Source organism: Phacochoerus africanus, chromosome 11, assembly GCF_016906955.1.
Source record: "Phacochoerus africanus isolate WHEZ1 chromosome 11, ROS_Pafr_v1, whole genome shotgun sequence".
Taxonomy (NCBI): domain Eukaryota; kingdom Metazoa; phylum Chordata; class Mammalia; order Artiodactyla; family Suidae; genus Phacochoerus; species Phacochoerus africanus.
Genome location: NC_062554.1, coordinates 60,382,383 through 60,407,658, shown reverse-complemented (window position 1 = coordinate 60,407,658; position 25,276 = coordinate 60,382,383). Strand labels below are relative to the sequence as shown.

At 45.8% G+C, this 25,276-nt stretch overlaps 2 protein-coding genes across 3 annotated transcripts in view; both read right to left on the bottom strand.

The window, feature by feature from the left end:
- Positions 1 to 379, bottom strand: part of LOC125112135 (beta-galactosidase-1-like protein 2) — a 53,292-nt gene extending 52,913 nt beyond the window's left edge. Inside the window, exon 1 of the mRNA XM_047754374.1 lies at positions 260 to 379. Coding sequence (XP_047610330.1) covers positions 260 to 379 — 120 coding nt within the window. The remainder of the gene's footprint in view (positions 1 to 259) is intronic.
- Positions 380 to 4,519: 4,140 nt separating this feature from the next.
- ACAD8 (acyl-CoA dehydrogenase family member 8) lies at positions 4,520 to 25,187 on the bottom strand. 2 transcript variants are annotated; one of them, XM_047751853.1, is made up of 11 exons: positions 24,939 to 25,187; positions 22,921 to 23,021; positions 22,329 to 22,498; positions 21,635 to 21,744; positions 21,179 to 21,255; positions 20,746 to 20,883; positions 16,836 to 16,971; positions 16,655 to 16,752; positions 8,439 to 8,591; positions 7,803 to 7,905; positions 4,520 to 4,954 (listed from the first exon to the last, which is right to left on the bottom strand). In XM_047751853.1, the coding sequence occupies exons 1-11, from the start codon at positions 25,045 to 25,047 to the stop codon at positions 4,902 to 4,904; spliced, it is 1,248 nt and encodes a 415-aa protein (XP_047607809.1). In that variant the 5' UTR covers positions 25,048 to 25,187; the 3' UTR covers positions 4,520 to 4,901. The 2 variants fall into 2 exon arrangements, with proteins under 2 accessions (XP_047607809.1, XP_047607810.1); XM_047751854.1 differs by having other exon boundaries at positions 25,057 to 25,187.
- Positions 25,188 to 25,276: the final 89 nt, after the last annotated feature.

Below are 25,276 nucleotides of genomic sequence, written 5' to 3'. Positions count from 1 at the left end.
TCTCCTACATGTGGATATGGCCGGTGGCCATCACATCAGCCTGTACAATGTAGTTTATCTCCATCCCCAGACCCGCCTTTCCTCTACTGTTTTTTCACTGCCCCCAGCCTGGCCATCCTCCTCAGCTCCCTCATCACCCACCCAGGGGTCTCCATTTAAGGCTGGCCAGCACCTCCCCTGCCCCTACTGCAACCAGGCCCCGTTATTGCCCTGCTTACACATATATGTAAGCAGTACTCCAGGAATGTCCACTGGTTACCTTCCCGTCATTGCCCTGCTGGCTGGTGGCAACTGTCAAAAGGGCTGTCCAACTTCGGAATGTCCCTGCATGCTTCCTGAAAAGCAAATCTTTTAAGGGCCTCTCCATCTTAAAATCCATCCATGCTCTCCATCATCACAGAATAAAATCCAAGTCCTTGGCAATGAGACCTGCACAGTTGAACACTTCTTGGGTGGGCGGCATGGAGGGAGAGCCTTGGGACCTGAAGGGCCTTGCTCTCCCCCGAGAAAATTACGGAGCCACAGGGGCTCCTGGACCTGTTGGCAAGGACCTGAACCCCTAGCCCACCACACCCTGTTCTCAAGCTCCACATCCTTGGCCACCCAAGCTTGAACCTACGCAGGCTCCAAACCACAGCACAGGGAGTGGAAGCCACACCAGGGCTTCTTGACACCAAGGAATGGGCTCCTGATGTGGTCTCGACAGCCAGTTGACTTCAGAAATGTTTTACTTTCACGTAAGTAGTTTCACAGGAAGCTGTAAAGTGAGTGTGTGTGGAGGCCCAGCACTGGCTCCTTGTGTGAGCACATCTGCGTCCTCGGGGCCACCATCACAGTCATGACGTAGACCTGTTCTCTCCCCACAAGCCCCCCTACAACCCCTCCCCCAGCCTAACTCTGGCTTCCACCTCTGTGTCCTCATTGTTTCTGAGATGCTCTATGCAGGGACGGCCTGGACATGCCCTCTGAGCTCACCTTGCTTCCCTGGAGGCCCACCCACATTCTTATGTCACTGACTTCGGGTGCTGGGTCTTGCCTATCCCTGTATGGGACTGGCTGGCAGCTACAATTAGTATCACACAGGCGATGGTGGCTTTTTTCTGGTCTTTTTTTTTTTTTTTTGCCTTTTTAGGGCTGCACTGGTGGCATATGGAGGTTCCCAGGCTAGGGGTTGAACTGGAGCTGTAGCCACCAGCCCACACCACAGCCACAGCAATGCGGGATCTGAGGTGCATCTACAACATACATCACAGCTAGTGACAATGCCAGATCCTTAATCCACTGAGCATGGCTGGGGATCCAATCTGCAACCTCATGGATACTAGTCAGATTCATTTCCACTGAGCCACAATGGGAACTCCAGGTCTTTCTCTATTCATTCAAAAACACAGTTCCCGCTGTGCACCAGGAAGGCACCGAGGAGGGAGAGATGATTCGGGTATATTTCTGACTCTGATGACCTTAAAGCCTAGGGGAGAATTTACAGCCCATTAAACCCATGGAATGATTTATAGACAAAATGGAAAGCAGTGATACTTCCAGATTTTCTGTCAAAAGACCAGAATGGTGTGAGCGGCTCAGGGCCTAACCCAGGTGAGGGGTGAGGAAGGTAACCAGTGGACAGTCCTGGAGTACTGCTTACATATATGTTGTGTATGTAGCTCTTTACCAAAACTTGAGAAAACTGATGGTGATAACATAACAGTGTCGTAATGTGAGGCTGAGGAGGGAGAACAGGGCCCAGGCCCCACGCAATCCAGATGCCCTGCTTGTCTGCTAGGTCGAGCAGAGAGAGTTCCTTCCTCCTGTTCTGTGAGGTTAAAGGGGGAAATCTCCTGGAACTCCCACCGGACCCAGGGGATGAGACAAGCAGCCAGGAGACAGCGAAAGGACCAGAGCACAGAGAGCACCATGCTCACAGGTAAATGAGGCTGGACGCACCCAGGTCAGGTGGTGATGACCCTGGCTCCCCTCTTCCCCTGCTCACCTGCTCCTTGCCACAGGTCACCAGGCAGCTGGGATCAGCTCTTTGGCTGAGTCTTGCATCTCCCCTGGCCTCACTGGACCCCCCTGTCCCCTCCCAGTGGGAGGTACTAACTGGGAATTGATGTGGGAACACACACTTTGATGCCCCTGTGGTGATCAACCCTGTCCATGGAGAGCATTCATTCCTGTGGTGTTTGGCCGGTCATAATTCCCAGGAATGACAGGCCTTTCCAAGTGCCAAAGATGACAAATTTTGGGAGAAGAACATACAGAAATGTTCAGATAAAGCAGAGCGTGGACTACAGGAACTTCACCGTGGAGCTGATGAAACTGAGCTTCTGGGCCCTTCCAAGATCCTGGGAGAAACCTTAGTGACTCATGTGCTTTCTGTCATGTTGGCAAAAGGAAAATGCAATCTTGGAGTTCCTGTCATGGCTCAGCAGAAACAAATCTGACTAGCATCCGTGATGACACAGGTTCAATCCCTGGCCTCGCTCAGTGGGTTAAGGATCTGGCATTGCCGTGAGCTATAGTGTAGGTCACAGACGCAGCTTGGATATGGCGTTGCTGTGGCTGTAGCACAGGCCCACAGCTGCAGCTCTGATTCAACCCCTAACCTGAGAACCTCCATATGCCACGGGTGTGGCCCTAAAAAGACGGAAAAAAAGAAAAAAGAAAATGTAATCTTGCCACTGATCTGGAAGAGGCTGACTAGGAATAGTAATCAGTTAGTAATCAGCACTGATTGGTGGTCATCATTCAAACACTTTAAATGTTCTTCAAAGAGATGTGCCTGCCACCATGCCACTTGGCCTCCCCACAGTTCTCGCTGCTCCTCTGTCAAGCGAGGTTAATGATACTGCTATTTGAAAGCACTCACTTTACTCTGTCCTGAGCTCTTCCCCTTGGTCATCAACTGTCCTAGGAGAGAGGAGCCCTTGTTCTCTCCAATTTACAAGAGGAAGGAGAGGTTTAAGCAGTTTTGCTTTAAGCCACGGTTGGTGGCAGAGCTGGCAGTCAGATGGCAGAAGAGTCGGCCTCCAGAGCCTGGGCTCATCCAGCAGCAGCACTGGTTTTCTGCAGGGCTGTCACTCAATTTGCTTTCAACCAATCAGCACAACCAACATGGCGTGGGTGTCTATTCATGCAAGGCTCCCCCGTGAAGATCAGGACATAGTTTACAGGAAAGCGCTTTGGAGAAGGCCTACTGTTTGTAAGATGAGTCGGTTCTCCAAAAAGTCTACATCTTTTTTGTGTGTGTCTTTTTAGGGCCATGCCTGCAGCATATGGAGGCCCCCAGGCTAGGGGTCAAATCAGAGCTTTAGCCACTAGCCTAGGCCACAGCCACAGCAACGCAGTATTCAGGCCACATCTGTCACCTACACCACAATTCATGGCAATGCTGGATCCTTAACCCACTGAGCAAGGCCAGGGATCGAACCTGCGTCTTCATGGATGCTAGTCAGATTCGTTTCTGTGGAGCTGTGATGGGAACTCCCAAAAAGTCTACATCTTTGAGTATTACTTTAAATCTGCTTTCATAAATCATAAATAGTACTTAGTTTACGAAGCTATCAGTAAGTTAAGAGGCCTATTTTTTAAAAGCCAGTTTGGTCAAGGAGAGATGTGTATTACTCTAAAATCTAGTTAGTGTTTTGGGGGTTTTTTTTGGCAGCACCTGTGGCCTGTGGAAGTTCCCAGGCCAGGGATCGAACCTTCATAACAGCAGTGACCAGAGCCACAACAATGACAATGTCGGATCTTAAACCTGCTGAGTCGCAGGAGAACTCCCAAGATCTAGTCAAATGTTTAATTAAATGTAATAAAATTAAAGAAAAAATAGTTGTGAAGGTTTAGAAAGATAAAACCTGAATTTAACAGACCTGCAGGTACAGAGAGGGACAGATTTTATTTATCAATGTCATGATTAAAAACATTTAAAAAGGGAGTTCCTGTTGTGGCGCAGCAGAAACGAATCCCACTAGGAACTGTGAGGTTGTGGGTTCGATCCCTGACCTCGCTCAGTCGGGTCAAGGATCTGTCACTGCCGTGAGCTGTGGTATAGGTCGAAGACGCGGCTCGGATCCTGCGTTGCTATGGCTCGTGGCATAGGCTGGCAGCTGTAGCTCCGATTAGACCCCTAGCCTGGGAACCTCCACATGCCACAGGTGCAGCTCTAAAAAGCAAAAAAGCAAAAAAAAAAAAAATTAAAAGAAAAGCAAAAATGCAGAACAAAAATTCAGATAGAGAAAAAAATATATACTCAAAGCATTTATCAGGAAGTATTAGAGAAACTCTGAGAAACATTCCTAGACCATGTGCTTCTAAAGCTGCAAATATTACAGTTCCAAATAATCTCAGCCCTTGATATTCAGTTAGTCTAGAAGTGCAGATACACCCTAACTCACAGCTCAGGAGAAGAGTTCCCAAACATTGATTTCATTGTGATTTACACTGAGAGGAGTTCCTGCAGAGGAAGTGCAGCCCACAGAAACCTTTAGCATCTTTGGCTGAGGCACAAAGGACAGAAAAAGACAGGGAGACATTTTCTCTTCATTTCTCGTTTCCCACACCTTTGCTTTACAATCAGGAAAAATATTCAACGGAAGTACCCAGACTCCCAGAAGAGGGACCTGGTGAACCAGCAAAATGCAGACAAATCGAGACTTGGCGGATCCAGGGAAAGGGCTGTGGTGGTCAGGGTTCAAAAGGTCATCCTTCTGCATCAGGAAAACAAGGCAGTATGTCGTCTTGTGCTATTTCCAACCAGGGGAGCTCTTCCTGCTTTCCAGATGACTGCTGTGAAGGGTCCTCTAGAAAAGCTCAGCCCTTTGGGGAAGTCCATGACTCACTTGTCACAGCACCATCCACGTGGAGCCACTCAACCCTGACCCACGAGGGCCTCAGGGTGGGCACTATTCCTGAAGCAGGCTTTTCGAGATCAGCATCCGCATCACCTCGTTGCTGCCTGTGGGCGGGGTGGGGGTGGGGGGCACTCAGGATCAGCTGGCCTGAGCTGGAGAAGTTCCAACCAGGATGCAAAGCACAGTGCAAGGAACGGGGCTATCACTGACTCCTTTCCAAAATACAGATGTCAGGAAGTGGGGAAAATTTACTTTAAAAAAAATGCCTCCTGGAGTTTCCGTCATGGCTCAGTGGTTAAGGAATCCGACCAGGAACCATGAGGATGTGGGTTCAATTCCTGGGCTTGCTCAGAGGTTTAAGGATCTGGCGTTGCCATGAGCTGTAGTGTAGGTCACAGACATGACTTGGATGCTGAGTTGCTGTGGCTCTGGCACAGGCAGGCGGCTACAGCTCCAATTCTACCCCTAGCCTGGGAACCTCCACATGCCAAGGGTGTGGCCCTAGAAAAGACCAAAAAAAAAAAAATTTTTTTTTAAATTAAAAAAATAAAAAATAAATGTCTCCTGATGGTCAATATGCTTCTGTTATGCAAACACACACACAAAAAAAACCCAAAAATAAAACAGCAGAACATACAATAGTATATGTCGTATAATTCTATTTTTAAAAAACGTATCTACAAAAGCACAGAAAAAGTCCAAAAGAAGATATTTTTGGACTTAAATATAAAAGGAGCCCAAAATATTAATTCTGATGTCAAATATGAATGATTTTTTAACTTTTCCTATATTTTATAAGTTTTCAACAATAAATATACCAACGTCTTTGGTAATTAGAAAACTTAATTTTTTTATTTTTTTTATTTTTTTTTGGTCTTTTGAGGGCTGCACCCACAGCACATGGAGGTTCCCAGGCAAGGGGTCTAATCAGAGCTGTTGCCACCAGCCTACGCCAGAGCCACAGCAACGCCAGATCCGAGCCACATCTGTGACCTATGCCACAGCTCATGGCAACCCTGGATCCTTAACCCACTGAGTGAGGCCAGGGATCAAACCTGCAACCTCATGGTTCCTACTCAGATTCATTTCCGCTGCGCCACAACAGGAACTCTAGAAAACTGAATTTTAAAAGAACAAACAAAAACATTTTCCCTGAAAGAAGGGGTTGGGGTTGGTTGCTTGCTTCCTTTTACAGTGGCCTTTAACGAAGAAAGAATTAATCTCCAGGAGGAATGAGTAATCACAGATCTCAAATGAAATCAAATCTGAAATTTCATATTTATCCAGTAACAAAATCCAGGATGAAACAAGAGACAAAGACTAGCGACCACATTTTTCTAACTGTGGAGGATGATGTGGCCTGAAATAAGCATATCTGGCTTTCCCCATTATTCTAACAAGGTTATCTATGTCTTTTAGGGCCACACCCGCAGCATATGGAGGTCCCAAGCCCCTGCATCCTCATGGATACTAGTCAGGTTCATTAACTGCTGAGCCACAACAAGAACTCCTCTAATAGGGTTAAAAGGCAGAGCCAGAAGGAAGAAGTTTCCAAAGCTGGAAAGTAACCACCATGGCTTGAGTAACAGGAGGAGTGTGGCCACAGGGAGCTTAACCTGTGCACCAGCAACTGCAGGCTTATAAACATGCCTTAGGGAGATGCGCAGCAGAAAGGGAGTTCCGGCTGTGGCACAGCGAAACAAATCTAACTAGTATCCATGAGGATCTCGGTACCATCCCTGGCCTCTCTCAGTGGTTTAAGGATCTGCTGTTGCTGTGAGCTGTGGTGTAGGTTGCAGACGTGGTTGGGACCTCATGTTGCTATGGCTGTGACGAGGCCGGCAGCTGTAGCTCTGATTCAACTCCTAGCCTGGGAACTTCACATGCTGCTGGTACGGCCCCGAAAAGAAAAGAAAGCAAGCAAGCAGACACTGATATTTAGAAGCCTGAGATTTGGACATGGAGCTCAGAGTCTGGCTCCCAGGGAGGAAGCAGCAACCTCACAACACTCATCAGAGATGCAGATTCCTAGGCCCACCCATGACCATGGAGTCAGGAGCTCTATGCTCACAAACCCTCCTGGTGGTCCTGACACTGGTCAGGTTTGAGAAGATGCTTTCGAAGAGGTAGGGAGGCCCATGCTCAGAGGCATTTCCTCCATCCCCACATTCCTCACTGAAAGTCATTCTGACAAGCCTGTGCCCCATCTGTCTTTTTACAGTATAACAGCCTCAGCTACCTACTGGCTGAACAAGAGTCATGTAATTTCAAGACCTGCAAACCCTGTGGAGAGGAATGAAGAAGGCTGTGCAGATCCCTATTCCTGTAGCTCACATGGCTCCCTCCAATGGCCTGGGATTAGCAAGAAGATGCCCATGTTAAGACATTTTATTTACTGAAAAATCCATTAGAATACTGATGGATATCTTTTAGACCATCTAGCTGATGATCACTTTATAGAGGCTGCTAGTGATCAAACTGGCTTGCATCTGCCCTATAAATTTCCAGGCAGAAGTTCTGGGGTTCTTGATGACCAAGTGTTTTCCAAAGTAAGAACAGTCATTGCTGCAATTTTCAAAATGCTTTCATCTCAGAGTTCCCATCGTGGCTCAGTAGTTAACAAACCTGACTAGTATCCATGAGGACGCGGGTTTGATCCCTGGCCTTGCTCAGTGGGTTAAGGATCCAGTGTTGCCATGAGCTGTGGTGTAGGTCGCAGGTGCAGCTCGGAGCCCACGTTGCTGTGGCTCTGGCATAGGCTGACAGCTACAGCTCCAATTCAACCCCCAGACTGGGAATCTCCATATGCTGTTGGTGTGGCCCTAAAAAGACAAAAGACAAAAAAAAAAGTTTCCATCTCATTTTGCGCCATCTCTAAAATTGACAATGGGAAAGGGCAGAAGTGGAGCTGGGGTGACCGCTCCAAAAGGGAGAGCCTCTGGCCGAGTTTACCTTCAAGGATCTGGTGGACCCTGGAGTCCCGTACATACTGCTGGACCGCGTAGTCCTTTAGGTAGCCATAGCCCCCGTGCAACTGCAGAGCCTGATTGCAGATCTACAGAGAAACAGGGACCAGACATCTCTGACTCTGGAGGCACTGGACCTGAGGCCCTCTCTCCACCCCAGCCCCCAATATGGAGCCTACTATAAACCAATGTGAAGAAGACTAGCCAGCAGGCAACCAGCTCAGCCAAACAGGCTCTGGATTCTGTGTGCTCAGAGACGACAAGGAAAGTCCCACCCCATGGGACTCAGAGACCTCTGCCGTCCTGCTTACCGTCTGCAGAGAGAAGCTGCCCATGCACCGGACTGGGATTCTGTGACGTGGCAAATGCAGCCTCACTGCGGAACTGGCTCTGCCCCTGACATTTTAGACTTGGCCCAGAGCTATGTTTGAGCAATACGCACAGGCATCTTCCCCAGCACACAACCAAATGTGCAATGCATAGAGCGCATAAAGGGCTGGCTACAGGAGGACCTGTGCAGGCCTCTCCTGAGTAACCCATATTCTTACAGTGTTCCAGGAGCCGACAGATGGCCCTCAACATCCCTTGTCATCCAGGACAGCCAGAGAGCATGAGCACTTACCTCAAAGCATTCATCCGTAGCAAAGAGCTTGGCCATGGAGCACAGGGCCACTGCATCCTCCCGCTCCTCCTGCAGAGCCACGGCCGCACTGCGGATCATCAGCCTTGAGGCTACCAGCTTGGTCGCCATATCAGCCAGTTTGAACTGCAGGTACTTCAGCAAGAAGGGGAAGAACACCAGATAGGCAGGCAGGCTGAGCACCTCACAGGGCTAAGGACGCACCTCCTCTAAAAGGCCCCAGCTTCACAGAGAAAACACACGGCTCATGAGTCCTAAATCCATGCCACTTTCCTGCACTTCAGTATCATCACCTCCTCAAGGAGGTCACTGAGGCGATGCCAGCATCATGGCAGTATGAGGGGCTCCTTCTGTCTCTCTTTCCATCTACAACCAGTAAAACATCCACAGCTCAACAAAGGTGCCCTGCCCAACAAACCAGGATACGGAGAGCTCTACCCATCTGTATATCTCACGAGTGGGCTGGATGGGCTAGAAAACAGAGGAGGCAGAACCAGGGGAGCAGCAGAGGCTGTGCCCGAGATCCTGCGCCACGCCCCCTCCTGCCCCAGCAGTTGAGCCCACAGTCCCGAGACCCAGCAGCAGCAGCAGAGGCAGCCCACAAAACTGGCCTCCAGGCAACAGCAGTTCCCACACACCTAAGAGCCCAGGTGCCTCTGACCCCTGGCTCCAACCCGGCTCCCTACTTGCTGCAGTGGTGGTGCCCGTAAACCCAGGTAACCCTGGACATGGCAGTGCCCGCCTTCCTGGTGTCCCTGGTGGAGAGACCAGTGACAGCCAGAATCCCGGGAACAGGAAGCAACAATAAGCCCATGGGCGACCTGGGGCAGTGCAGGGTGGACTGTGCCAGATGCCACACAGCTCCTTGAAAGAAGCCAAAAACCTGCACTACAGCACCACCTATTGGATAGCAAGAGAAAAGCCTCAAGTCACCAGCCTGTTGAATGGTTAGAATCTACCTAAGAAAGGACTGTCCACTACAAATGAGTAGGCAGAGAAGCAACTCACCGGGCACCAAGAAGAACCATGGGAACACATGGTATCACAGAAAGAAGATGATAATTCTCTAAGAAATAAACATAAAGCCACAGGATACTGGGCTCTAAATGATGTAAAATTCAAAAGAGCCATCATGGAGAAACTCAGTGAGTACAAGAAAACTCAGAAGGCAGTTCAATGAGCTCAGTAATAAAGTTAATGAACAGAAGGCACAGTTTACCAAAGAGACTAAAACTCTAAGAAAGAACCAAATCAGGAGTTCCTGTCATGGCGCAGTGGTTAACGAATACGACTAGGAACCATGAGGTTGCGGGTTCCGTCCCTGCCCTTGCTCAGTGAGTTAACGATCTGGCGTTGCCATGAGCTGCGGTGCAGGTTGCAGACGCGGCTCGGATCCTGTGTTGCTGTGTCTCTGGCGTGGGCCAGCGGCTATAGCTTTGATTAGACCCCTAGCCTGGGAACCCCCATTTGCCGCGGGAGCGGCCCAAGAAATAGCAAAAAGACAAAAAAGAAAAAAAAAAGAAAGAACCAAATCAAAACTCTGGAGCTGAAGAACTCAGTAAATGAGATAGAGAATGCATTAGAAAGCTATGAGAATAAAGCAGACCACATGGGAGAGAGAATCAACAAGCTCAAAGATGGAATCTATAAATGATTCAGGTGAAAGGGGAGAGAGAGCTAAGACTTAAAAAAAAAAAGAAATCCTCCGAGGGCCATCCCACTCCATTAGGAAGGCAACACAAGGACAGTAGGGGTCCCAGCAGGAGAAGGGAGGGAGAAGGGAGCACAGAGCTTGTTTAAAGAAATAATAGGGGATTTGGTGTTGCCGTGGGCTGTGGTGTAGATTGCAGATGCAGCTCAGATCTGGCATTGCTGTGGCTCTGGCACAGGCCGGCGGCTATGGCTCCAATTGGACCCCTAGCCTGGGAGCCTCCATATGCCCTGGGTGTGGCCCTAAAAAGACAAAAAGACAAAAAAAAAAGAAAAAAGAAAAAAGAAAGAAACAATAGCAGGGAAATTTCCCCAAGTCAGGTAAGGAACTGGATATACAATCTCATGAAGCCCAGAGAACACCTAGTTATTAGCTCAATGCAAAATGACTTTCTCTAAGACACGTAATATTAAAACTGTTCAAAGTCAGTGACAAAGAAAGAATTTTAAAGGCATCCATAAAAAAAAGACAGTAACCTACAAAGTGATCTCATTAGGCTATGAGCAGATTTCTCAGCAGGAAATCTACAGGCCAGGAGAGAGTAGATTGATAGACACAAAATACTGAAAGATTAAAACTATCAGCTGAGAGTATCTATCCAACAAAGTTATCCTTCAGAGAGGAAGAAGAAATAAAGTCTTTGCCAAACAAAAGCCAAGGGATTTTGTCACCCCCTGACCGGTCTCACAAGAAATGTGAAAAGGTGCTCTTTTACCTGAAACAAAAAGACTAAATAAAGTGCACAAACTTTGAGTAAGATGATGAATAGATAAAGTCAGGAAATTGCAACTCTGTATCAGGATAGGTTGTCAAGCAATTATATAGCGTAATGTTTAAAGGGAAAAAAATCATTAAAATAACTAGTACCTTCAATTTGGGAGAGAACTCACAACATCACGAGGGATAATTTGAGACAACCAATTGTAAAAGGGGAAGAAGAAAGGATGGAGCTCTACAGGCAAATGAAGATAGGATGCTATTAGCAGAAAAAAGACTATGTTATCCTTGAGACTTTTTTTTTTTTTTTTGGTCGTTTTGTCTTTTTAGGACCACACTTGCAGCACATGGAAGTTCCCAGGCCAGGGGTTGAATTGGAGCTGTAGCTGCTGGCCTATGCCACAGCCGCAGCAATGTGGGACCCCAGCCGCATCTGTAACCTACACCACAGCTCATGGCAACACCGGATCCTTAGCCCACTGAGTGAGGCCAGGGATGGAACCTGCATCCTCAGGGATGCTAGGCAGGTTCGCTAACCACTGAGCCATGACAGGAACTCCCTTGAGATATTTTATACAAACTTCATGGTCATCATGAAACAAAAAAAGAGTAAAGTAAACTGAGAAAAACATCACAGAAAACCAAGAAGGCAGACAGACACACAGGAAAAAAGAAGCAATGGTGACACAGAGTAACCAGAACACAAGAAATTAAACGATGGTACTAAGACCTCATCTATCAGTAATCACCCTAAATGTAAATGGACTGACCTCATTATTCAACAGAGTAGCTAGATGGATTAAAAAACAAGACATGGAGTTCCCACTGTGGTGCAAGGGGTTAAGAATCTGCAGCAGCTTGGGTCACCGTGGAGGTGCAGATTCGATGCCCAGCTTGATGCTGAGGGTTAAAGGATTCAGCATTGCTGCAGGGTCACAGCTATGGCTCAGATTCAATCCCTGGCCTAGAAACACCCAATACAATGAGTGCAGCCTTAAAAAAAAAAAAAAAAGACCCAAGTGTATGCTACCTCCAGGAGACTTATCTCAGCTCTACAAATATAAGCTCGAAGAGAAAGGACAGAAGCTAATGCTGCAAGAAAACAGCAGCCAAAAGAAAGTAGGTGTCACCACACTCATGTCAGACAAAAGAGACTTCAAGCCAAAAAGGCAAGAAAAGACAAAGATAGTAGGATAGGATGATAAAGGAGACAATTCATCAGGAAGACATAATTGTTTTTAATGTACATGCTCCTAACATAGGAGCAACAAAATATAAAAAACAACTCTTAACAGACCTACAGAAGAAATTAACAGCAACACAATACAGCTGGGGACTTTAACAACCCACTTACATCAACAGATAGATCATCCAGAAAGTCAAAGAGCAACATGACTCTTAAAAGAAACATTAGACCAGATTGACATACTAGATATATAGAGAACATTCCACCACAAAGCAGCAGAATACACATTCTTCTCAAGTGCCCTTGAAACTTTCTCAAGGACAGACCATATATTGGGACACAAAACAACTCTCAATAAATTTAAGAAGATGGAAATCATTATGCATCTTTTCTGACAACACTGATATGAAAGTAGGAAATCAACTACAAGATGAAAGCTGCAAAAATTACAAACATACTACTGAATAACTATTGGGTGAACAAATAAAAGAGAAATCAAAAATTACCTGAAGACAAATGAAAATACAACATACCCAAGTCTATGGGATGCAGCAAAAGGATTCTAAGAGGAAAGTTAATAGCACCACAGGCCTACCCCGATAAATAAGAAAATACTCAATGAACACTCTAATATTAACACCTAAAGGAACTACAAAAAGAACAAATGAGGCCCAAAGTCAGCAGGAGGAGGAAAATAATAAATATCAGAGCATAGGAGTTCCCTTCGTGGTTCAGTGGTAATAAATCTGGCTAGTATCCATGAGGATGTGGGTTTGATACCTGGCCTTACTCAGTGGATTGAGGATCCAGCCTTGCTGTGAGCTGTGGTGTAGCCTGCAGACACAGCTCAGATCCCACGTTGCTGTGGCTGTGGTGTAGGCTGGCAGCTAGCCTGGGAACTTCCATATGCCATGGGTGTGGCCCTAAAAAAAAAAAAAAAAAGAAAAAGAAAAGAAAAGAAAAGAAAAAAATCACAGCACAAATAAATGAAATACAGACTGAAAAGACAATAGAAAGATCAATGATGAAGAGCTGGTTCTTTGAAAAGATAGACAAAATTGGCAAAACTTTTATTAGGCTAAGGAAAAAAAAGCCTCAAATATATAAAATCAGAAATGAAGAAGTTACAACAGATATCATAGAAATACAAAGGATTATAAGAAACTACTATGAACAGCTATACACCAACAAAACCTAGAAGAAACAGATGAGTTGTCAGAATCACACAACTGTCAAAGATTGAATCATGAAGAAACAGAAAATCTAAATAGACCAATCACTAGTTTGGAGACTAAAACAGTAATTAAAAATATCCCAAAAAACAAGAGTCCAGGTCCAGATAGCTTCACTGGTGAATTCTACCAAACATTCAAAGAAAATTTAACACTGATCCTTCTCAAACTATTCCGAAAAACTGAAGAAGAAGAAAAGCTTCCTAACTCATTTTTCAAGGTGAACATTACTCTGATAACAGCACCAGTCAAGAACAATGCAAAAAGGGGAAATTACAGGCCAGTATCTCTGATGAATATGGATGCAAAAATCTCAACAAAATATTGAGGATCATATATCATAATCATGTTGGATTTATTCCAAGGATGTAAGGACAGTTCAACATCTGCAACTCAATCAAGGTAATACAGCACATTTTAAAAATGAAGGATAAAAGTCATACAATCATCTCAATAGATACAGAAAAGGTACCTCACAAGATTCAACAGTCCACCTAAGATTAAAAAAAAAAAAAACTCTTAATAAAACAGGTATAGAAGAAAACTCAACATAATGAGGACCATAAATGACAAACCTACAGCTAACATCAAAATCAACAGTGAAAAATCAAAAACATTTCTTCTAAAATCAGGAAAAAGACAAGGATGCCCACTCTCTCCACTCCTATTCAACATAGTATTGGAAGTCCTTGCCAGAGCAATTAGGCAAGAAAAAGAAATACAAGGAATCCAAATTGGAAAGTAAGGAGTACAACTGTCACTATTTGTTGTTGACATGAGTTTATACTCAAAGCACCCCTAAAGACTCCACCAAAAAACTATTAGAAATAATAAACAAATGTTATAAAGATGCAGGGTACAAAATCAATATACAAAAATCTGTTGTATGTCTCACAGTAAAATGAACCAGCAGAATGAGAAATTAAGAAAGCAATCCCAGAGTTCCCATCATGGCTCAGTAGAAATGAATCTGACTAGTACCCATGAGACGAAGATTCGATTCTTGTCCTCGCTCACTGGGTTAAGGATCCAGCATTGCTGTGAGCTGTGGTGTAGGCTGCAGACACGGTTTGGATTCCATGTTGCAGTGGCTGTGGTGTAGGCCAGCAGCAACAGCTCCGATTCAACCCCTAGCCTGGGAACCTCCATACGCCATGGGTGTGGCCCTAAAAAGACAAAACAAAACAAACAAACAAACAAACAAAAAAACTATCCCATTTACAATCATAACAAAATGATGAATAAAATACCTATGAAGAAATTTAATCAAGGAGGAAAAAGACCTGTACACTGAAAAATAAGACATTGTTGAAAGAAACTAAAAATAACACAAAGAAATGGAAAGATATTTTATGCTCATGGAGTGGAAAAATTAACACTGGTAAAGTGTCCATCTTACCTAAAGAAACCTACAGCCTCTGTGCAATCCCTACCAAAAACCCAATAATATTTTTCACAGAAACAGGGCAACAAAAATCCTAAAATCTGTATGGAACCACCAAAGACCATAAACAACCAATCCTGCAAAAAAATAATGAAGCTGGAAGTATCATATTCCCTGATTTCAAATTATACTACAAAGCCTCAGTAATCAAAACAGCACAGTATTGGCAGAAAAACAGACACATAGATCAATGGAACAGAATTGAGAGCCCAGAAAAAACCCCACACATATGGACAATTAATTTATGACAAAGGGGCAAACAACAGACAACAGAAAAATACAGTCACCTCAATTAATGGTGTTAGCACACCTGGAGGACCCACGCAAAAGAATGAGACTGGACCCCTATCTTACACCACACACAAAAATCAACTTAAAATGGATGAAAGACTTGAATATAAGACCTGAAACTATAAAACTTATAAAAGAAAACAAAAGCAGTGTGCCTTTGACATCAGTCTTCGTGGTATTTTTTTTGGATTGGTCAAGCAAGGGAAACAAAAGCAAAAATAAACAAATGGGACCACAAACTAAGAATCGTCTGCACAGCAAAGAAAACTATCAATGAAATGAACAGACAACCTACAAAATAGAAGATATGTGCAAATCCTATATCCAATAGAGTTAACACCCAAAGTATATAAAGAATATAAACAACTCAACGACAACAACAAAATCAAATAATCCAATTAAAAAATGGGCAAAGAAGCTAAACAGACATTTGCCCAAAGAAGTCATATAGATGTCCAACAGACAAATGAAAAGGTAGTCAATATCACTAATTATCATGGGACTGGAAATCAAAACCAAAATGAGATATCACCTCACACCTGTTAGAATGATCAGAAATAACAAGTGTTTTTGAGGATGTGGGATAAGGGAACTCTCATGCACTATTGGTGGGAATGTTAATTGGTGAAGCCACTCTGGAGAACACCATGTAGATTCCTCAAAAGGTTAAGAATAGAACTACCATATGATCCAGCTGTTTCACCCCTGGGTATTTTTCCAAAGAATATAAAAACTCTAATTCAAAAAGATATATGCACCCCTTTATTGCAGCATTATTTACAATAGCCAAGACACAGAAGCAACCTAAGTGCCCATCAACAGATAAATGGACAAAAAAGTGTGCTATATTTATACAATGGAATATACTCAGCCATAAAAAAGAATGCAGCCTTGCTGTTTGTTACAATATAGATGGACCCAGAGAGTACTATGTTAAGTGAAATGTCAGACAAAGACAAATATCGTTTCACTTATATGTACCTCTTATTATATGTAGAATCTAAAAAACACAAAATAAATAAATACGCAGAACAAAACAAAAACCACATAGACAGAGGGAACAGATTGGTAGTTACCAGAGGGGAAAGGGGTGGGGAAGGGTGAAGTGGATAAAGAGGTCAACTGGATGGCGATGGGTGGAAATCAGACTTTTGGTGGTGAGCTCACTGTAGTGTATACAGAAGTCAAATTATAATGTACATACAAAGCTCATGTAATGTTATAAATCAATGTTACCTCAGTGAAGAAAAAGAAGAAAAACTGGAACACAAACAAGCAACAGAAAAAAAAGAGAAATCATTCTAATTTAACCCCCCTGAAATGATTACCTTTGCATTTTCAGAGGTATCTCTGAAAATGTTTTATTAATATTTACATATATTTATGTATTTTGTAAAAAAAAAAAATGTAAGCATACTCTTCTAAAATGTGCTTTTCTTGCCAGGTAATATATCATGAATCTATGACTATAAATAAAAGTTATTTTTAAAATTGTTAAGAGAAATAGAGCACAAGCTCTGGCTGAGATGGAGGCAAAACTCACAAGACACATCAGGGCCCTCCAGTCCTAGGGAATGTTCTAGAGACAGAGCCATGCAGGGACATGTGGGAAGTTACCTGGTTACTGGCCAGGGGCTCTCCAAACTGCTTCCGGACCTTGAGGTGGTCTCGAGTGAGGATGATTGAAGCATGGGCAGCACCCAGGGAGCAGGACGCTAGGAAGGAGGGTACCGACATCTCCTGTGAGCCAGGGACAGGGCTGCACCCCTGCCCCCTGCCCCCAGCCTTGGGTCCTCACCGACATTGATCCTCCCTCCGTTCAGTCCTCTCATGGCAATGAGAAATCCCTGGCCCTCGTCCCCGATTCTGTTGGCCACGGGGACAGCACAGTCTTCAAAGATCACCGCTCTGGTTGGCTGTGAGTTCCACCCCACCTGGCAAACATCAGGGGCTAGATGGCTGCCCAAAGGTCCCCACTCAGGGCAGCTCCTGTTGACCACGGCCTGGGATGCAGAGGCTCTACTATCCTGGGACTTCGTCGCTTGAGACCTTCCTAATGTCCACTCTATCGGACTAGCCTATCCCCAAACTTTGCTCAAAACTTTCTTCAGGACTAGGGCAGAACTGTCCTCTTTTTGGTGCCTCAGTGAGTACATTCTTTTATAAGAAACCACTGGCAATATAAGGATTACTCGGAGTATCTGTCCTTTTACAGGACAGCACAAGGATAATTATTAGCAACAGCCACCCTTGCTCTTTTAAAAGCTCAGTGTTCTTGTAAGTTGTTGCTGTGACATCCGCCATGTTGGCCTTGAGCCAGGGGCAGGCACCAGCTGGTGACAACCAGTTCCACATATTCTCTCCCAGCCTGGCTGCCAGTGACATTATACCAAAAACTGGCAAACACTGCACATGAGGTGTTTCTTGGTTTCTGCTTTTCCCAGAGTTGGTTTACTCAGAGTAAGGAGCCCAGAGGCAACTCTGAACACCTAAGCACAGTCCTGACCATGAGGCTTGACAGGTCATGGGACACCTCTGTGCTCTGGCAGCGGCTCCCTTCATGTGTCATCTCCCATACAAACCCCCTTCATCCCCTCTTCCAGGGACCCCAGGCTTCAGATGGCTCTGAGGCTGGTGAGGCAGGTTCCAAAGACCAGACAAAGCCCCAGGGCCCTGCAGCTGAGCACCGACTCCGAGTCCCTACGAAGGCTCTGCAGCTCCTGTGGTGGGAACAAGCACTCCACACCAGCCTTTTATTTAAGGTCTTTCCTCCAACACTGACTCAGGCCTTCTCTTCTATCCGTCAGCCCCCCCACCCCCACCAGCCCTGTGTCCTCAACTCCACTCAAACCAGTCTGCAAACTGGTTGTGCAGCTAGGATTATAAACCTGGACTTTACTTATTCTGCTCCCTCCCAGGGAGGACTCCCCACCCACCACTTCCCTCAAAGTTGAGCCTCAGTAATGCCCCCTGAGGCCCTTCCATCAGCTGAGCCAGCACTGACCTTACTAACTTCAAGGCCCCCATGGTCTCCTTCCCAAGTCTGGAATCTTCCAACACTGGCCTGTGTGGTCTGACTGTGAACTTAGCCCATCCAGAAGATACACACCTGGAGTGGTGCAGCTAGTGCAGACCTTAACACCACCTAACTGTAAGAGAACCAAGTACAAACCACCACTACCTCAACCCTCTCCTATGAAAACATCCACCTTCTCCTCCCCTCCCCTGCCAAGCCTGTCTTCTCTCCTACACACTTAAATCCAGGATAAAGCATTGCCTCACTACTCTCCCAGAGTCAACACAAAGCTGGTTGTTTAAAGGTCTCAGCTACAAGGATTTGGTCAGCACAGCAGTCAAAGTATGTGCTTGGAGCAAAGATGGCCATTGGGCTGGAAAAAGAGAGCACAGCCAACTGCTCAGGCCATCACTGCAGCCAAATCAACGCTGGGGCTCGTGGTGATCCCTGCCCTGCAAGGCCCCACCTGCTTCTCCAACTCCTGCCCAAACCCTTCCTTTTGTTCAGGACCATTGGCCACACCTAGATTCTGGCTTCTCAAAACAGGCTCATTTTGCTCTCACCTCAGGCCCTTTGACCACTGTCATCTCTGCCCAGAACCTCCTCACAGTGACTTGCAGCTGCTGAAGATTTTGTCTCAAAATCCTCATGTAAGATAAATTCTCTGCAATCAGTTTGTCTCTATCCCAAGATGCTCTTCTCACTCATCTCGCCCCATCCTCTCTTCCTTTCTCCCTGCACTAAGCACTAATGACAGGTACCCTCTTTATCCCTGTGTCTGCCATCTGTCCCTGCTGCTCAAAGTCAGTGCTGCAGGGGCCAGGCACATCTGTCTGCTTCGCTACTCTGTCCCATTACTTGGCACAGTGGGTACTTGCTAGCTCTTGAATCTTCATTCATCAAATCTGACCTTCCAAATTTCCCTTACATTAATAAAACATATATAAAGCAAAACTAATAATTAAAAAGAAAACAAGTAAGCAAAAAAAGATATATGCTTAAAAGTAAGAGGAGAGAGACAGGAAGTGAAGGAAAGAAAAGAGACACTTTTTGCTTATGGAATTTATTTGTGATTTTTCTCCAGGGCCTACACTTATTTTGCTATGCTGTCAACAGATACTAGAAAAAAACCCTGATGTGTGTTGAAACAATCATCGCTATCTTTATAAGCACAGACACCTGAATCAGTATAACTTGGTTCTATAAAACTGTGTATCGGACTCCCATGTCAGTCTTCTTATAATCCGAAACAGACACTCCTGGGTTTAAGAAATCTTATAACTACAGGAGTTTCCGTTGTGGTGCAGCAGAAACAAACCTGACTAGGAACCATGAGGTTGTGGGCTTGATCCCTGGCCTCACTCTGTGGGTTAAGGATCTGGCATTGCTGTGAGCTGTAGTGTAGGTCACAGATGTGGCTCAGATCTGGTGTTGCTGTGGCTGTGGTGTAGACTGGCAGCTGTAGCTCTGATTAGACTCCTAGCCTGGGAACCTCCATATGCTGCAGGTGCAGCCCTAAAAAGCAAAAAAAAAAAAAAAGAAGAAAGAAATCTTATAACTATATAACTTACACACCACGTGTACACAGCTTATATTTTATAAACGTATATGTTTTATGACAAGGCTATGGTGACTCTGGTATCCCCCAGGATGGAGCATGAGGCTCTGTACATAGTCAGTGTCTAGCAGGTCCCGCTCTTCTGAGAGAGAGAAGGGGCAGTGATTCTCTCTCTCTTTTTTCTTTTTACAGCCACACCTGCGGCACATAGAAGGTCCCAGGCTAGGGGTTGAATCGGAGCTTCAGGGGCCAGCCTATACCACAGCCATAGCAACAACAGATCCAAGCCGCATCTGCGACCTACAGATGCAGCTTGCAGCAACACCAGATCCTTAACCCACTGAGCCAGGCCAGGGATAGAACCTGTATCCTCAGGGACACCATGTTGGGTTCTTAAGCTGCTGAGTCACAACGGGAACTCCAACTCTCTTCACTCTTAGCAGTTACAAAGGCTCCGGAAGGTCGTATGGAAATCCAGGGAGCTATGACAGCAGAAGTCTATCTGGGTGATCTCATTACTGACTTCTCTCCAAAAGCCCTAACCTACAAGTACCTGCTGGAGGTGGAGGGCTGCCCTCTAGCCTGGCCCATCTGAGTGGACCTCACCCTTATCACCACCTACAATTATACAATCACAGCTCCACCGTTCACGGCCTGGCTATGGGACTGCTTCATTACAGAAATGCCTTCTCGAAACCTATAGAAACACTGCATCTTATTTTACTGCAAGTCCAACAATTACCTCCGAGTTTTACTGCATTTTTATTTAAAGAAGAAAAGGGGCCCATATGCTTTCCATTCCTGAGACTTCAGTCTTTTGTAAGCATTTCCTCCTGGGGTAATAAGAGGGAATCGAAAATAAGACTGTAGAAAAAAAAATACAGTCCAAAAGTGGTGGCAGCAGAGACAGAGGAATCCCTCCCACAGATGGACCACACTAGCAAATGCTGCCCTTTCACCTGCAGCCCAGTGCTCTTTAACTGAGCCTTATGCTATTTTATACACTGCTGTCAAAACCCTCATTGAAGCAATTACCTCCAGGGCTAGGGAGTCAGCATGGAATCCATTTCCAGAAATGGAGCAGAGGTTGGTGTGTCAAAGGAAGAGGCTGCCTTCCTGTCCAACAGGACTCACCTTTTTCTCCTTCTTTCCAAAGCTTAGGCCAGGGGTCCCCTTTTCAACAACTACACATGAGATGCCTTTATGGCCAGGTCCTCCAGTTCGGCACATGACTACATAGATGTCTGCTTCGCCGCCACCACTGATGAAGGCCTGAGGGGTCGGAGAGGGGAAAAGAACTGGCAAGGGGACATTAAGAGGTATGGTGGCACAGAGAAACCAACGAACCTGCACTGAGACTATAAATAGGAAAGACAAAATGAACAAAACTAACTGGACTCAGACGAGGAGAGAAACAGAGGTAAACTAAGGGAAGCGGGTCTGAGGCTCTCTTCCCCACAGGTAAACCCGGGGATGGTTCACTCCAGACGTGGGGTCCAGGCTGTGTTACACGGAGAGGAACAGCCTCCAAGCTGTCCCGGGAGCACTAAGGACAGCATGCTTGTACCTTGGAGCCATTGAGGATGTAGTGATCTCCTTGCCGCTCAGCAGAGGTCAAGAGGGAGGCAGCATCACTCCCACTCCCTGAGGCAGGAACCGAAGGGAAGCAGGGGTGGGTATGGGGGAGTTAAGGGAGCCCCAGCAAGGCTCCACCTCCTACGAAAACTTCCCTTGTAACAAACACCTCAGAGCTGGATGCTTTAAAATCCAGGTGGCCAAGAAGCTGTCTGAACTTCTGTACAGGGCAATGAGACCATTTTCTGTCTCCCAACACACCAACAGCCTCCTACAGGAAACCTCTGCCCTAGGCACCTTTTAGTCTTTTGACATCTGGTCACAGGAATCAAGACCAAACTTCTAGGTCAACCATTGTTACATGTGCCAATGGATTAAGAAGGCATCTCAGTGACTGCTCTTGAGTAACCCCTCCCGCTTTGGCCTGTGCTCAACTTGACAAACTCACCTGGTTCAGTAAGACAGTAGGAAGCAAACTTCTCCATGGTACAGAGTGGTGGGCAAAACCTGTGCCTCTGCTCCTCATTTCCAAAGGCATCGATTATCCAGACACACATGCTGACAGGTACACCAAGAAGACACATTGACAGAGATAAAGACAGAAGAGAGAAAGAAATTTGAGCATGGAGGGGATGGTGAAAGAGAACAAGCAGAGTGAGGCAGAAGAGAGTGGGAAAGGAAAAGTCACAACTGAGAAGATTAATCTTTATAACCAAGGCCTGGATTAATAGTCCTAGAGGAACCCAGGACCAAGGTATTTCTCACCTGGATGTCATCATGCTATTTTTAGTTAAGTTAACTGAGCCCCCTAAAAATCAAGGAGTCATATGTACTTCCCCAAATTACTGAAGGTTTCATTTCTGTCTTGGAGAAAAGGGAACAGGTGCTGACCACTCTACTGGAGAAGTCTGCTTGAGACCAGGTCAATCTGGAATTTTGGAGAAGGCCAGCATTCTCTAAGCACCGTACAAGATGACAGATTCAAGTTCAGCAGGGAGCCACAGCCCTACTGTGAACTTTTAACAGACTGATTGTTCAAAGAGCAGTCAACCTAAAAAGAGAAATCTTTCCCCTGTTTAGATAAGAATTCTCAGTCAACCCCCAGGAGCACCGCTTTGTGCTTCCTGAGCCTGGCCACTCACTTGTGGATGCTCATATAGGCTGTGGTGCTGGTGCAGCCTGTGGCCAAGGCTTCAAAGATCACAGATGTATCGAGCCGTGACAATCCAGACCCTCCTACATCCGTTCGCACATAAACCCCCCCAAAGCCCAGTCTGGCCGCCTTCCGCATCATATCCACTGGGAACAGCTCCTGCATACAAAGAGAGCAGGGTCATTGTAAGGGATTCATGACTGGGCTACTCTTTAGAGGGCACAGGAAAAGACCAAGAAACCTACATTAGGGAGAGGGTGCAGACTCTCTTAGCTCATGATGCCTTTTGTCATCTGCACAGCGGTACCAGTTAGAGAGCATCCTGCAAGAGCTGGTTTTCTGGTGTTAAAGTTTCTTTTTATCATCAATAGAATTGCTTTGGTTTTAAGAATGTCCAAATCTTTGTACAATTAAAAAAAAAATGCTATCTACAAGATGAGGAGAATGCCTTTCAGGAAAGGAATCAGGCCACTAAGGGTTGTTAAGTGGAGAATAAATACCGAACAACCTGGCTCATAAGGAGATGAAAATAAGGGTCTCTGCACGTCTGTGGGAACATCCATCACAAAGGAAACCCATACCTTCTGGTCCCACTCTGCCATGTTTGGCATCATCTCCTGGGCAGCAAAGCTGAAGGCCACTCTCTGAAATTCTTTCTGCTCTTCATTTAGTCCCGTGGATGCTATGGGCAAGGACAGGGGTCAGTGAAACGTTCTGCAAGCAAGGAGCACCATAAAGCCTGTATGGATGGTGGGTTAAGGATCTGGCATTGACGTGAGCTGTGGTGTAGGTCGAACACTCAGCTTGTATCCCACATTGCTGTTGCTGGGGCTGTGGTGTGTAGGCTGACAGCTACAGCTCCAATTCGACCCCTAGCCTGGGAACCTCCATATGCTGCAGGTGTGGCCCTGAAAAAAAAAAGATCAATCAGGAAAGGAAGATATGTATACTCTGGCTTACCTCCCAAATTAAGGATAAACCTAACTAGAGAGTCAACAGTTCTATTTGAGAATCATGATGCTCAAGGAATGCCTGGGAAGCGGCAACAAATTGTATGGAAGGAGCCAGGTGTTAAGGCTCTGGTTCTGAAACTATTAATTATACAGCTTCCAGGAACTCAGGCTCCCCTCTCAGCCCCACTGTAAAATGAGTGGCTACACTAGACACTGCACAAGTTTCCTCATCTGTAAAAGGAGGAAATGATACATAATAAAATATAATAAAAATCATAACTCAGGAATTACTTTTCACATTAAAATATGCATTGGAACAATGAGAAATATTTGCTGATCACTTCCATTAATTTGATATTCTAATATGTAGAACAATAAACTGAAAGGAGTTTCCTTTCATTTTACTAAAAAAAATTTTTTTAAAAAAGTGAAAGAAGCACCTCATTGGTTGACATTCCACCACTAACTACTAGAAATACTCAACAAGGAGTTCCTGTTGTGGCTCAGTAGTTAATGAATCTGACTAGGAACCATGAGGTTTCAGGTTCCATCCCTGGCCCCGCTCAGCAGGTTAAGGATCCGGCGTTGCTGTGGGCTGTGATGTGGGTCACAGATGCGGCTCGGATCTGGCGTTGCTGTGGCTCTGGCGTAGGCCAGCAGCAACAGCTCTGATTAGACCCCTAGCCTGGGAACCTCCATATGCCATGGGTGCAGCCCTAGAAAAGACAAAAAGACCAAAAAAAAAAAAAAATGAGTTTGCTTACCAAATTCTAAGTGCTAGGACAGGGTGGCCGCCTATAGAGGTGTTTTAGGACATTGAGAAGAAAACTGTCCTACATGTAGCATACTTTACAGATCCGGATATTGAGCTAAGGGAGTTGTAGGCTACTCTGCTGTTTTTTTTTTTTTAAAAAAAGTGTCACTTATTTAAAAAAAAAATTTAATTCCAAAAGAAAAATGTCATTAGGTGCTTGACAGAGTCACAAAATGACTGGGTATCCCCTAGTCAGACCAGGTCTCCACCACTCCTTACATCCAAATTATCTGGCTGGTGCCAGAAGACATTCAGGTAATGCAAGCTCTTTTGGTTTCCCATTTTCAACGAGTCATTTTCCTGAGGGAATTAATTAGTGAAAGCTGTTGGTGCTGTTATAAAATGTATACACGTGAGCAAATCCTGTATTACCAGAGCTGTTCATCAGTCACAACCAGCACTGGGCTCTTCACGTTCTTACTATCTTTATGCCCGGTTATGAAAAAAAAAAAACAAACAAAAAACAAAGCACGGGTTTCTTCGGCGAAACCAATTCTTTTCTTAAAGCAGGATGTTTAATAATGTAAAACCCCTTCGTTACTGGACAAACAAGCAGCCCTGTGAGACTTGTCAACAGGTTGACAACATAAAGCACGTTATGGACAATATGAACAATTACGAGCCAGCATCGACCACGAAGACCTGGGGAGCCGCCAAGTGTCCCCCGTCCCGCTCACCCCAAGGCGGCTGAGTAAGAAGAACCCCGCTCCCCCCGGCCGCGCGGAGTCCGGGACGGGGAGACGACTAGGGCGCTCTAATGGACTGACGCGGGGACCGAGGGCAGCCAGGGCGGGCCAGGTGGACGGACCCTTGACCCATGGGCGAGCCTTACGATCAATGCAGGAGACCACGCTACGCCGGCCGTTCTTGGCGGGGGCCCAGAGCCCGCGGCGCAGGTCGCACAGACGTGTCCAGACACGATGGCAGCAGCCCCGCAGCATAACCGCTACCTGCTCCACTTGGCTTTTGCAGAAGTCTGACAATCAAGAGCTGGGCCGCGTAGCACAGTGGGAGCCGAGGTGCAAGTCTGACCCTGCGTGCGGCCTCACGCCTCAGAACGAGAAGCCGGGACTACAACTCCCAGACACCCCTGGGGCCTCCGCGAGCAAGTGACTAAACTAGAAAGCGCCAGGATCCGGGCTCGCGGCGAGCGAGGAGGTGGGCTGGAGT

Coding starts and splice junctions, on each gene's coding strand:
- ACAD8 (XM_047751853.1), bottom strand. CDS start 25,047: ATGCTGCGGGGCTGCTGCCATCGTGTCTGGACACGTCTGTGCGACCTG. Junction 23,022..24,938: donor CGTGGTCTCCTGCATTGATC/GTAAGGCTCGCC, acceptor CCTTGCCCATAG/CATCCACGGGACTAAATGAA. Junction 7,906..8,438: donor CTACGGATGAATGCTTTGAG/GTAAGTGCTCAT, acceptor GTTTCTCTGTAG/ATCTGCAATCAGGCTCTGCA.